Source organism: Artemia sp. Qi Xiang Cuo, chromosome 1 (assembly GCF_049724085.1).
Source record: "Artemia sp. Qi Xiang Cuo chromosome 1, ASM4972408v1, whole genome shotgun sequence".
NCBI lineage: Eukaryota > Metazoa > Arthropoda > Branchiopoda > Anostraca > Artemiidae > Artemia > Artemia sp. Qi Xiang Cuo.
The window spans coordinates 100892327-100907434 of NC_142794.1; the positions used below are offsets into that span (position 1 = coordinate 100892327).

Here is a 15108-nt window from a genome sequence, read left to right on the forward strand (position 1 = left end):
TTCTCATCGGTTCGTTTTTGTATCATTTTTGTATCGGTTTATTTTTGTAACAGTTCGTTTTTGTACATGGCACTGTTAAATCTATTCAACATAGCGTTCGGTTCGGAGTAGCGTTCTCTACTCCATAACATCGACAAAATCCGTCATAACATCGACAATAAATCCGTCAGAACAATAGCATTTATATCCTTAACAGGTGAGGACATGGACAGTCCCAATCAAACTGTATAAGAAAATTGACAGTCATAACATCAACACTTCACTTTATCAACAATCACAATTGCTAGCCTTGAGAACATAAAAAGTTATAACAGCGACACGTCAGTTCATCGACAGTCACAATGTCGATGTCTGACAGTTATGACTGTTGATGCTCTGATATGTCAATCTTCCCACAGATTTTTCTTATTAGCAAAATCACGCTTAATACTAGTGATAGTTGTTCAAAATAGTAACATCTCCTTTTTTCCATCCTACCCGTTGTATCCGTTTTCAGACAGCAACATTTCTTATTCCATTCTTCTTTTAAATATCTTCACAGGCTAGGCTAGACTAGCTCATTTAGTCTCCATAGGAAACCAGATCAGGCCTAGGAAAAATCAGAGGGAAGGGTAAATGTATAGACTAAGGGACATTGAGAAAGAGACAATTAAGAAAACATGTTTTTATTTCGTCATAGTTGATTCAATTTATGGGTCCACAAGTTCAAGCTAGAGAGATATATTGGCAGTATGCATGGGAAACATGAAATTTAAGCTACAAGTTGAACATTAGGAGGGGTTGGGGGCAAAGTAAAGTGGAGTTGTAATCAAATATTCTGTATAATGAAATGAATATACAATTATTCAGTATGTAACGAAGTAAGAAATTTTTTATAAATATATTTCCTGCTCAAAGGCCCTTACTCTACATATCTACAAAAGGAAGATAGTCAGTAGCAACTGTAATGCCCATGCCACATCATAGTCACATCTATCAATAAAGAAAGCCGTATATCATGAATGACATGGCAATTTTCTTGATTTTAACATCACACTTGTATTTAAAAATAGTTAAAAATAGGGTCCTAACCTTTGATGACCTTTAAAAATCTGTGCGTTATAAAAGTGAAACCTTGCAAAATAGTTCTTCTGCTTAAATGATGTATAACAAAATTGGGTGCTTGGGCACTATATGGGCCTTTACAAGGAAACCAGTCACAAAAAACCTGCACATTCAAGAGACCACTAGAGTAATGCAATGCAAAGCGGGGTTTTTGTTCCATTTCCAGTATTTTAACTGTTGTTTTTTGGGGTTTAGGGGGGGGGGCACCTCGGGTAGGTTAGGTTACGTATTTAATATATAGTATGCTTTACTGGTCCCCCCCCCCCAATGAGCACTCACGAACGGTAGCCATTAGAGAAAAACAAAAATCAGATTCAGATTCTACACAAAATTTTACAATAAATGGCATTCATAATTCAATTTTGGCGGGAGATGCCAAATACGACAATCATCCTCCCAGCCGACGAGAAAGGTGTCTTTAGACTTTGGGAATTATTTGACCTGTCCCTATGTAGAAAATCCACTCAGTGCTTAGAAATAAATCGAAATTTCAAAAAAAAAGATCATTTCTCGTGTAGGGACAATAAATGGTATTATAAACTGGGTTTATTGAAATGAACCACAAAAGACCACACCTTTCTTTGTTTCTGAAGCAACAGTTAATTCGAACGAATAGCCACTTTTATATCAATATGAGGAAAAGGAAAAACAGTGAGGGTTCTTGCTTAGTTTCATGTTTTCGTTTTTCTTGTTTTCGCCCACAAAGGAAAGGATCTTGTTGTCATTATTTGTTAATCAAGAAAAGCCACTATAACACATAAAAAAAACGACGCGTAAAAAAGCTATTGAATGAGTTTTATATTAAGAAATAGTTGATTTTCAAATCTTGTAGCACCAGCGATTTGACAACGATTGATTTATTCACAATTTTAACGTTTATATTATAATATAAAATTGTTTACATTGTGCATAAATTGGTTTTACTTTAACTAGAACTGGATAACAAATAACCATACTATGAGCTCTGGATATTCAATTACTCTCTCTGTACAACGGAGAACTTCAAGTTATGACACATATTCTAAAAATAGTTTATATTCCTAATGCTATCAAGATAGCTTTACTTTGAACTTATTTACGATGCTTCATAAATTGTCACTAATGCATTAGTTGTATATTGTAGTGTCATTAAACTTAAGTTCAAAATTCTCAATTTTATTTTACCCAAATTCCTCTCTCATCTGCTAATTTAGGTAATAAGATGAGAGTTAGCAGCTTGAAATGAAATGTGTCTGGACCCATTTTGCTGATTTGAATTGATTAACAATCGTCAAGACTTAATTCAAAAATACACGAGTTGGCTCATTGACTCAGACGTTCTAGACTGTGTTTTAGAAAAAGAGAATTATTATATTGAAGGAATTACATTCATTTTCATTATATTTGATGGTAGCTGACCGATTTGGGAGAAGTTTACGAAGTGTCTTTTGGTCAATAGCACAAGTCGTAGAAAAAGATAGTTTCTGGAATTTTAAACTGGACATATTATGGACATGCACCAAATAGTTTATACAGAACATACACTAAAGAGTTTGTATTTTATGTCTCTATGATATGCACCAAAAAGTCGGCTACAGTGGCTGTTAGAGTAGTTTTTTTATACTCATGGTTTATCACCGTCCGACTTAATCCCGGTATATCCGGGATTTTTTTTTTGCTGTACGGGATTTTTTTTTTTGTGTGAGATTTTTTAGTGACGTTCTTGTAAAAAAAAAACGGTATTTTTTTATTAAAACAATATTTTTGATTAAAAAGATATTTTCAAATATTTTGTCTGTAAGTATACTAATTTTTTCTTCACGGCATCACTAATATTCTCTGTTTTTGTTTGTTTCCTCTGGATTTGCGCTATTAGTCTATTACGCTGGGGCAACAATTTATTTGTTTGGGATTTGACTTTTGAAAATTCGACTCCAATGTAACAACAAGTGGCGAATTCAGAACAAAAACATTCATTTGAGTTCTTGACATCATTTCGAGAGACTTAAATTTCTTCAGAAATCTAGGGAAGCGTAATCTATAAATACCATTGAAAAACTTGTTATGCTCAGCTTCAGTATCTTTTTAATTTTGTGTTATGCAGATAACAATTTTCAAAAAGATGCTTTTATAAAGGAAAGACCAAGTGATCCCAAGCATTTAATGATATCCAAGGATTTCTGAAGTTACAGTAGTTCAGTATCAATATACTTATTTACACGTTTGTGGTGTTTATAGAACGTACATCAATTAGTTCAAAAGATCGCTCTGATCTGTATCAACGTATTCCACGGATTTTTCTCATACTTTTAGACCCTTACATGCTCATAATATTGCACTCAGTACTTAAGTTCAACGTTTTGAAGACTGTAGATGAGTATCCAGATAAACTAAGACAAATTGAAATTGTTCATTTAGATTACGATCTCTAAAACGAATTAGTGTTTATGGGGTGCTAACCGAACATAGTTTCATTCAATGGAACTCAATGTACTTGATTCTTAGGATCGCCTTTTTATATCTGATTACAGAAATGAATGCTTATTCTTATCAATAATTACCAAAGAAGCTAGTTTTTTTTTAGCTTGTTTATTCCCTTAGCGTTTTTTACTAATAAATTTGTACTAAGAGTTTTTTCTGACTTTTGCCTTCTATTTTTAATTCAAATACCCAAAGGCCGGGTTTAATACCAAGAAAGTTGGATTCTAAGTACCCAGACTCGGAAAAAAGGGGTCTGTTTTTCTTCCGGATCTTTTCGTGTGAAAGCAGCAGATTCCTTTTTATTTATACAATGAAGAATTCGTGTACTGAATGTTTGAATGATATCGTTTGGATTTTTCTTAGGTTTTAGTAGGGTTGGCACTCAGATATCATGGGTAGTGAAGTGGGGCCTTGGAATTTCAAGAGGACGATTTTATAAGAAGAACAATAGTTCTGCTGTCCGCTTCTTGATTGGTAAAACTTTTGCTAAAAAGAAAATCAGGTATGGTAATAGGGACAAGGAAGTATAGAAACGTGATACATAGCAACTTTTACCACTTGTCAAACCATATTGAATATTACCGCGTCCAGACTATCCATTTTCTTGAAAAATGGGACGAAAATCTATAAATGTTGAAATGTTTTACGGTCTGTTTGTCCGTTTTCGGTGCAGTACTAGTCAGAGTTTTAGAAAACGAATGACCGGTAGTAATTTGTAGAACAAATAGCTTTTCTAGAAAATGCCAAAAGAAGGAGATAATTAGAAAAAATAAGTGATAAATAAAAATCGTTATCTAAGGTTGTTCTGAATAGAAAAAAGGCAAATTATCTAGCTGAGGATTTATATTTTTTTTTATAAATTTTTGCTCAGGAACATATAATTTATGAGGATGACTGATAAATTTCTACAGATATTTTTTGAAAAAGCAAACATGTCTTTGAAAAAACAGCCAAGTCTGGACTACTAGTCCTTTTTTAAGATTTCCGTCCCTTTTCCCCAGATAATCTGAACGCGCAATGTGGCTACGAAGCGTTACTTTAAGTTTGGGGTGGGATATTCAAATAACAATTAAACGCGGTTGCGTCGACTCGTTTTTTGGAACTTTAATTAGTTGGTTTGGCCTAAAATATATTTCGCAGATTTTACAAATCCTCCAGTACGTTTACACGTTAAAATAATACTAGTAATACTGAAAAACAGTTGTTGGTTATAACTAGATACCCCATTTCAGTGCACTTCATATTACGTGGCTTGATTTTTACGCCATCACTGTGCATTCCTATGTTATATACCATACACACCGTACTGGTTCTTTATAAAGGCCTTTTAAAAACTCAAGTTTGGTTAATGCTAATGAATTAAAAAAAATAGGATTAATATAATATAGGATAGAAAAAAAATTTGGATAATTAATTTATTATTAGGGGGGGTGGGGGGGTGGTTGGATAGAGAAAAAATTACATAAATAACCTAACCTAGGTACCTTTTCCCCCCCTAAACCCCGAAAAACACACATTTAAAAATCGGAAATGAAATGAAAACCACGCTTTAAATTGCAATACTCTATTGCGGTTTCTTCAATTAACCCGTCTGGTGGGTTTTTGGCGACTAATTTCCTTGAAAAGACCCAAACAACGCACCAGTACCAAAAAAACTGTATTCCGAGGTTTTTTCGAAATTTCAGATTTGTTTTTGGAAGAAAAATCGGGATTTTATTTTTGAGGTCATAGCAACCCTTCTTGTACTATCATTTTCATTGAGAGTTTCCGGAAGCCATTCTTTTTTCAGTAGAGAGGCTACAGCACAGCCAGCCCTTTGGCTGGCTGAAAACCAGTCATTTAATTAAAATAGTAAGCATTTAGTTCTTTGTATCTTCAATAAATATAGGTCATACACAAACTCATTTGATTGATTTAGGAATAAATTTAATACACAATTAAATGCCTTTTTTATTCTTATTAGTAATATATTACCAATTTAGAATGGAAATGTATTTCAGCCCCCCCCCCTCTTGCTTTACCTTCAGGGTTTTGTATTTCCGATACAGGGGGGGGGAGGCTAAAATTCATTTACGATAGAAGTTCTTATTATAGTTGTAATCAGCATAAAAAAGGCATTAAATGGTGTATTTACTTTATTTTTAAATCAATAATATTAATTGATATATGATTTGATCTATGGTATATGTTTGATTTTTTGTATATGGTATATGATTGGTATATGATTTAAGTTTCAAATCATAGGCTATTATATAGTTTCAAATATAGCCTAGTGAAAACACCATTTGATGCCTTTTTGGTAAATATATAACAAATCATATTATTGAGTTTCAAATAAAGTGAATACTTTTTTTATGCTGATTACAAATATAATAAGCATTTCTATTGGAAATGAATTTCAGCCCCCCCCCTATAAATGCCGCTTCAGCATTAGGTTATGTATAGCCGCTATAGGGGGAGGGGGTTTAATTGACTTCAAATAGAAATGCTTATTATATTTGTAATCAGCATAAAAAAGGGAGTCAATATAAACCAAATCATAGTATTGAGTTAGAAATGAATTGGATACACCATTCGATGCCTTTTTTTATGCTTATTACTAATATAATAGGCATTTATTGAGAAAATGAATTTCAGCCCCCCCCCCTTCTCTAGGCTATACCTAACCTAACCCTGAATTGGCATATATAGCCTAGGGGGGGGCTGAAATTCATTTCCTATAGAAATGCTTATATTCGTAATCAGCATAAAAAAGGCATCAAATGGTGTATTCACTTTAGTCCTAACTCAATAATATGATTTAGTATATATTGACCTGATTTAGTATATATTGATGCTTAGGCTATTATATTCGTAATCAGCATTAAAAAAGTTCACTTTATTTGAAACTTAATAAAATGATTTGTTATATATTTACCTGATTTTACAGTTGTTGGACTCGTCTTGCGGAATTTGGGCAATAGCTAAGCAAACTGGCTAAAAGCTTCAGGCCTATGGTATTTCACTGGTTAAACGATAAATTCGTGTAGCACATGCCCTTGACCTATTAATGTGGAAATATTTTACCGAGAATTGTGTCCAAAATCCATTGTTCTCTCAGGTTAAACTGAAGGTTTTTAAGTAAATATGGGGCAGTCTATAGCTGGTCAATATCTACGAAATCATATTATTGAGTTAGGACAAAAGTGAATACACCATACAATGCCTTTTTTTATGCTCATTACAAATATAATAAAAATTTATATAGTAAATGTGTTTCCGCCCCCCCTCCTCTCTCGGCAAAGTCAGGGGTAGGTTGGTTTAGTCTAGGAGCTATAGGGGGGGGGGGCGGTCATTCATTTATACTAGAAATTCTTATCATATTTTTCATCAGCATAAAAAAAGGAATCAAATGGTTCATTAACTTTATTCCTAACTCATTAATATGATTTTATAGATATTGACCATATAGTCTATTATAAACAAAATTCTACTTTAGCCACTTTTGGCTATCTTGGAAAGGGTGTAGGTTAGGAAAATGAAACTTTCAGGGATGGGTCTACAGGCTAAAATATTGGTAAAAACTTGGAATTTTGATTCCTAAAAAGGAGACGTGTTAAGAAAACAGTTCTTACTTTTAAATATGTATAATGATAATAGTTAAAATAGGATATTATCTAAGTTGAGAACCGTTATCATCAAGTCTATCCTCTTTTTTCCTTCCTTATATTTCATAATTAAAATAAAAATTTACCATTTTTCTCCATGATAGCATAGAAATTCAATACCTAAATCTTTTGAAATTGCTGCTATAAATCATTTGGACAAGTTCCTAACCAAGGTTTGATTTTTAATTGAAGATATGTTAGTTTTCATTACTATTGTGTATTTTGACGATGATTTATTTTTCATTAAAAAAAAAAAAAAGAATAATGATATATATAAGATAAAATTATTTGGAAAAATTGCCAAAATGACATTTATATACCAACCTAAATTTTTAAAAATCAACATATCTATATTTATTGTCATGGATCGGTTTCTTTTCTACGACTTTAGGTATGAAAAATTTTCTTCCTTATCATTGTCTATGTTTTTAAGCAATATAAATGTTTTTTTTCCAGATTTTGTTCCTGTTTTTGCATTTAATTAAAAAATTATAAATTGTGACTAAGAGCTTGGTTTTTTCTGAACAATATTGTGTTATAATATGTTTAAGGAAAAGATCTATTTTTAAAAGTTTCATTTTTATAATACAAAGATATTTAGAGGTAATGAAAGGTCAGGACCCTCTAGAGAGAGAAGGAGTGTAGGTAGGTACTTCAAATTACCTTCCCAGGACATACTTCAGCCTGTTGACCCATCCCTGAAAGTTTCATTTTCCTAACCTACCCCTTTCAAAGATAGTTAAATATAATAAAGAATGAACTCTTGCCTATACTAACCTGTATTGGTAACTTAACTATAGTGTAGGTTTGAATCCGGGTTGCAGCGGTAGCTAGCAACCCAGTAAGAGACGATCACGTCCAATGTTAAGAAATATATTCCAAAATATATCCATGGTATCCGAGCAATAGTTCGAATATTTCAATTCAAGCTAGAAAAATACCTTAAAATGTTAAAATTAGTTTTATTTTTGGTTAGGTTCTAACTAGCCGATTTGGGATTGACTATATAGTTTCAGACCAAAAAATTCTATTTTTTAATATATATTTTATTTTTCAGTTTAGAATCGCTAAAGTTATTATGTAAACTGTAAAAATATTTATGATATCTGAGCAATAATTTTAATCTTTTCATTCAAAATAACAAAATACCTGAAAATTTAAAAATTAGTTTTACTTTTTGTTAGGTTATGGATACTTGATACGAGTCATAAGAAGTGTTAATTGTCTTACTTTCTCTTTACTGATTCAATTATTGATGTAGTAAAGGTGTTAAGGATAATTGTCCGGAGAAATGTTCACCGGGTTGGGATTATCTATAGGATCTATATCCGGGGGGAGGGGGATTTTTCCAAAGGACGAATTCTCCATGGGAGAACATTCTGGGGTAGCAAATTCCCACTGGGGGGGGGGGGATTTCCGGCAAAAATTTCCTACGGGGCTGGGATTACTGACATGATATGAAAACTATCAGAAATTAAGGTCTTTTTCAAATGAAAGTGTGCTAAGAGTAGAGTAACTTTTTATTTACAACAAGACTTAACCCTGTTAATCAACGAAAACGCAAATGCTTTGTGGCATAAATAAGCGCAACACACACTTGTGTAATGCAAACAACTTTTCAGGCGGAATAGTGTGTAAAAAATTTTCCGTCGGTAATTTTCAGCGAGAATGGTGTTGTCTGGTGTGAATTTTTCTGATAGGGGGATGACATTTTACGTGGATCCGGGTTGCAGCGGTAGCTAGCAACCTAGTAAGAGACGATCACGTCCAATGTTAAGAAATATAAAAACACATAGTTCCTAACAAATGAGTCAGATAAAAACAAAAAGTACACCTTTAGAACCGCCTTGTCCAAAACCCCTGTATAGGAAACTTTCTGTCCCTTGGCTTGAACAGCAAGGGAAATATATTGGCTTGAAAATCAAGAAAATTGACTTTAACCACGTTATTCTCCCCGAACAGGATATTTTTTTCTTTTTTCTTTTCCACAGATAGCTTGGCACTGGAACATCGTAGAGGGTTGTTCAATAGCTCATTTTAAAGGAAATTAATTGGGTTAAAAATCTATACTAACTAAAATAAATTATTTCTAAAAGAGAATAAATTTTTCCACCAAAAACTGCATTTTTGATGTCTTTTCACACTGCAGTCTTTCAAACATAATCGTATACCAGCGGTGATTTGAACCCACGCCTCTGAAGAGACTGGTGGCTAACACCAGTGTCTTGGACCACTCGGCCAGGCTGCCTCTTATAATTTGGGTTGCAGCAGTAGCTAGCAACCTAGTAAGAGACGATCAGTCCCATGCTAAGAAATATACAAACTCAAAACTCCTAAAAATAGAGTAAGATCAAAACAAAAGTATTATAATAAAGATCAAACTCTTCCCTATATATACTAACTTGCATACGCAACTTCACTATAGTTAAGATTACAGTATTTATATTATACATCATTATAAATAATAAATGGTTCAAATGTTTAAAGATAATAGAGTTAAAAATTGTCCCACACCGGGAATTGAACCCGAGCCTGTTAAGTGAAAGTCAACTATCCTAGCCACTAGACCATATGGAACCATAAAGATGTATGATTTAAGAGCCATATGCATATTATTATTTCAGCATACCAATTATAATAAGGCCAAAACAAAATTGTCGACTTGCAACCTTACTTTTGACACATGAGTTAAATCTTCATCAGGCTTAAAAAATGTTTTGCTAGTTTTACATCTGGGTTGCAGCGGTAGCTAGCAACCTAGTAAGAGACGATCATGTCCAATGTTAAGAAATATAAAAACCCATAGTTCCTAACAAAGGAGTCAGATCAAAACAAAAAGTACGCCATTAGAACCGCCTTGTCCGAAACCCCTGTATAGGAAACTTTCTGTCGCTTGGCTTGAACAGCAAGGGAAATATATTGGCTTGAAAATCAAGAAAATTGACTTTAACCACGTTATTCTCCGCAAACGGGATATTTTTTTCTCTTTTCTTTTTTCTTTTCCACAGATAGCTTGGCACTGGAACATCGTAGAGGGTTGTTCAATAGCTCATTTTAAAGGAAATTAATTGGGTTAAAAATCTATAGTAACTAAAATAAATTATTTCTAAAAACGAATAAATTTTTCCACCAAAAACTGCATTTTTCCACCAAAAACTGCATTTTTGATGTCTTTTCACACTGCAGTCTTTCAAACATAATCGTATACCAGCGGTAAGATTTGAACCCACGCCTCCGAAGAGACTGGTGGCTAACACCAGTGTCTTGGACCACTTGGCCAGGCTGCCTCTTATAATTTGGGTTGCAGCAGTAGCTAGCAACCTAGTAAGAGACGATCAGTCCCATGCTAAGAAATATAAAAACCCAAAACTCCTAAAAATAGAGTAAGATCAAAACAAAAGTACATCATTAGAACTACCTTGTCTGAAACCCTACTAGATAAATAATGAATGTCGTCATAGCTTTATATTAGAGCTATGACGTGAATAGAAAAACACGAAATTATATTGTTGTTTCTGATGACGTCATGAAATAATATTGCGCCATGACGTCAATAAAATCATTACGCCGTGACGTCATAATTACTACTTAAGAACGACAAAGATGTAAATTCTCTCATTCTTGATTAGAATAATGGTTAGATCGAAGCAAGCTATTCGCAATTTGAAAAAAACAGTACTACACAAACAACAGAGATAGTATCTTGAAATCCGGGTTGCAGCGGTAGCTAGCAACCTAGTAAGAGACGATCATGTCCAATGTTAAGAAATATAAAAACCCATAGTTCCTAACAAAGGAGTCAGATCAAAACAAAAAGTACACCATTAGAACCGCCTTGTCCAAAACCCCTGTATAGGAAACTTTCTGTCCCTTGGCTTGAACAGCAAGGGAAATATATTGGCTTGAAAATCAAGAAAATTGACTTTAACCACGTTATTCTCCCCAAACGGGATATTTTTTTCTTTTTTTTCTTTTCCACAGATAGCTGAAATAGAATAACTAAAATACCAAGCAAATTTAAAGCTCGTGAAGACTTGGAAAAAATGGAAATAATTCTGCTAATATCGCTGGCTAGCCGTCCTAATTGACCTCCGTTGCCAAGGCCCCGTGGATTTTTGCAGCGACTGTGACACATGGGTCACGCATTGCCCCCCCCCCTCCCCCGCACGCTTGCGAAGTGCAATGCTTTATGATTGTTGTAGGTTATTATTTGTAAGGTCATTGTGTAATTAAAGAGCTTCTAAAGTAAGGTCTGTTTTGCGAGATGGAACACCTGAGACTGTTCTATTTACTGCGGCTAATAAACATCTGAGAAAAGGTTCATTTTTTAAACTTATATTTCTTAATGCACGGTTCCTTTTCAGATAAAGAATAGTGCCTGTCTTCTTGCTTGCATTTCATGGCATTAAATGTCTAAAATATAATAAATGTCAAGATCGAAGTTAAAAAAAAAGACGGAACTTCGGTGTTGAAATCAGGATTTCTAGGATATTTAACCAAAAATTTATGACAGATACGGAATTTTGCTGAGGTTGTCGAAGAAATAATATGAATTTCTTTCAGTGTTCCAATTTATTCTATTTCTAAAAAGTTAAGCTTTAAAGGTAAGCAATTTTATATCACAGTATTACTCAATTTAAGTGCAATAAGGAATTAAATAAAAAAATTTCAGAAAACAACCAAAAAATAGGAATTTTGCATTAAAGACCTATTTTTCCAGAATTATTTCAAAGAAATCTAGGAGAGATACGTAATTTTGTTCACTGGCTCTCAGATAGATAAATTAATGCTTTGCAGGAGTACGACATAAATCTTTCGGGGAAAGTTTACTCTCTCAGCTAGGATAGTTTTGTCTTGACACCACGTACAAAATAAGCCAAAAAAGTTTTTTTTTTTTTGGGGGGGGGGGGGATACTGCTGAAAATTTTACTAACTTCATTGGAATTCTTCTGCTCTGCTCTACTATTCCCATAACCAGGAGAAACTTTGTGTTTGCATTTCTTACGATTTCGGATCACAATAAGAAGAAAAAAAAAAAACAGTTATGTATCTGTAAATAAGAAGGGCAATTGGGGTATAAATTAAAAAGTCACTTTTAGTGACAGGCATTAAAGTTCAACGGTGCGAAAGAAGACTATGCATTTGTGAAGTTAAAGTGTACAAATGAGAAACGCCACAAGGTGAGCTCTGTCTGATTGAAAATAACATTTTAAAGTTTTCCGAGAATAGTTTCCTACCAAAAAAAATCGCTCCTTTGAATACCTGTCTAACAAACAATACCAATGATGTATTCGTACCAGTGCATAAGCAAAAAGCTGTTAGTTACTTCAAACATAGTTTAGCTGGCTGAAGAGGATTTATAGCACTGATTCGAAACAGGGATAAATGGATTATTCCCCCCCCCCCACACGAAAACATCTTTTTTATTTAGTAGTTTGAAATCCAACTGCTTGGAGTAAGATTTGACTGTTATCAACCTAACTTTAGTCTTTACAAAAAGAAAGTGAGAAAAAAATCTCAATATAAAGAATCACATGGGACTACGGCCAGAGAAGAAAAATACAAACTAAACGACGCGGATATTTGCCGGTATAAAACTAGGCGTCTTCAATGCTAAGGTCAAAGATAAAATTTTCAATTTTAATTTAAATTAATAAGATAAAATTAAAGACAATATTTTAGTCTTTAATTACTGACCCTTCTCAATTTACTCGAAGCGGAGCTTTGTCGTGTTGGATTTTCTTTGTTGATGAAAGGCTTCAAATACAAATGTGTCAAATTGTATTTCTTTTAGGTTCAGAACGTTCTGCTTACTTTTATGAGTTTTTGAAAAATAAACGAATTGTTCTATTTGACACATTGTTGGAAGAATCAGAAGCAGCAAAGATCCGAGAAGCGTCCCCCGAGAATGAAGCCAAAAAGGAGTCTGAAAAGCGAGATGGATCAGGGAAGACTGAAACAAAGAAAACTGGATGCACAACTGATGAAGTTCTCGCTGTACTTGGTCATGAGCTGGGCCACTGGAAACGGAATCATGTCCTGTATTATATCATTATAGCAGAGGTTTGTTTATAAATCTTCTTTCTTTTTTCACGTATTTTCTTTCGATTTCTCTCTCAAGGTGAAAAATTAAATTTGACTAAGTTTGTTTGTTTATGAATGTTTTCTTAAAAGATAAATATTTGGAAGTGAAAGTCTTTGAAAGAAGCCTAATTTGTTTTAAGCAAAGTAGGTCCAAACGAAAAGCAGATCATTCCCGAATAGAGTGGGAGGATATCGTAAAGAAAGGTTTAAGGGAAATGGAAACTTTTTGTGAGGGTTAAAAGAGGGAGGGTGTGAATAGATTTGGATGGAGGAGGAGCGTGCGTGGCTCTTCTGGCCTCAAGTGACTTGGTGCTGCACTGAGTTGTCAGTAGTAGTAGTAGAAATGTTTAAGCAATCTGATAAAAAGCTGCAAGACTGGAAAATTGAAAGCAATTATAATATCTTGGGGATATAAGGGTATAGAGATAGGCCAGTAACGTGTCGGTTGCATAACAAAAGCACTAAATATTGGCTTATGTATGTCAACTAAATACATTAGCTTATATGTCAACTGTTGGATCGTTTATGTTTTGACACTCTTGTAAAATTTTGGCTTTAAGCTCAAGTATAATATCCCGGTTCCGCTGTAAATTTATATTGTTTATTGTCAATTCCCCTCAGTTTTTTTTTCAAAATCCCCTTTAAGGTTGTTGAGAGAACCTTAAAGGCTGTAAGAGCCTTTCACTATTAAAAACATCTTTTGGAATTTCTTGAGAAATTTTCAAGCTTCAAATGAGGCAAAATCTGTAAATGATCAAGGGCAACAAAATAAATTAATTTTGGGTTATTATGCCTGATCTCAGACTATTTATGCCTGAAAACCGGACTCTCAGATGATATTTTTGGTGGTTTTTAAATTATTGGGTTTCTACGGGAATACAAAATGTTTATCAGTATTGCGATATTGAACTGTAAAAATATGTAAGCAAAACCAATTTAGGCCTTTTCGGCCGTAAAATTCAAACAATCAGTCTGTTGATTCCCAAAGACCTTAAAGGAAAGCTACACTTTATTAAGTTATTTGGGGCCATCTATTTCCAGCTTATTTTTTGCGGATTTGTTATTCATTTTCTTTTTTTTTTAATTTGATACCAAATATTTATATAAAGCTTGTTGTTTATGTGTATTGCTCCATTTTCAGAAAATACTCATTGGGGCATGATAAAGTTTTATTTTGATTGGTAATTTTTTCTAACTCAGGATCTCATCATGACTCTTTGAAGTCGCATATATTAGCATAACTATGGTATGAAAAATAAAAATTTATCATTAACTACTCATTTTCTTAACTTAGGATAAAGTGAAAAGACTTATTTAGGTATCTGTCCTTTTAATACCACAACTAAAACGTAACTCACTAAATTAGATCTGTCTACGCTATTGCACAGAGTTCGCGAATCCATTTATTTTGAAATATTTTCTTGAAAGACTTAACGAATTTTTATTTGAGTCGATGTACCTTGTGGAATAACCGTTTCAGCAAATCGAGTGGAAGTTTACGTTAACCTTAAAGAAGAATCATAATTCTTCAAACTGTGCTCTAAAATTTGATAATGATATTAGTCTACCAGCATTCATGGTAATTCAATAATTTGACAGGTATTCTGCAAAAAAATAAATAAATAATCTTTAGTAACATTCAATTTAATCATTTTCGAATATCAATTGGAATTTTTCCAAGTAATTTCTAGCTAAATTTCTCAACTGCTTATGATTTTTCTTGAAAACGACGGCTAGATTGCGAATTTGTGGATTGGTCTATTCAGGTAATTGGGATGGAGGTTGAGTGCGCGTAGCTGCGTTGGCCTTAGGT

The 15108-nt window shown here is 33.5% G+C and overlaps 1 protein-coding gene across 1 annotated transcript in view; it reads left to right on the forward strand.

The window, feature by feature from the left end:
• LOC148957003 (uncharacterized) overlaps positions 1-15108 on the forward strand; it is a 77610-nt gene that overhangs the window by 26907 nt on the left and 35595 nt on the right. Inside the window, exons 2-3 of the mRNA XM_089092773.1 lie at positions 3928-4038; positions 13006-13274. Of these exons, the coding sequence (XP_088948899.1) occupies positions 3928-4038; positions 13006-13274 (380 nt within the window). The remainder of the gene's footprint in view (positions 1-3927; positions 4039-13005; positions 13275-15108) is intronic.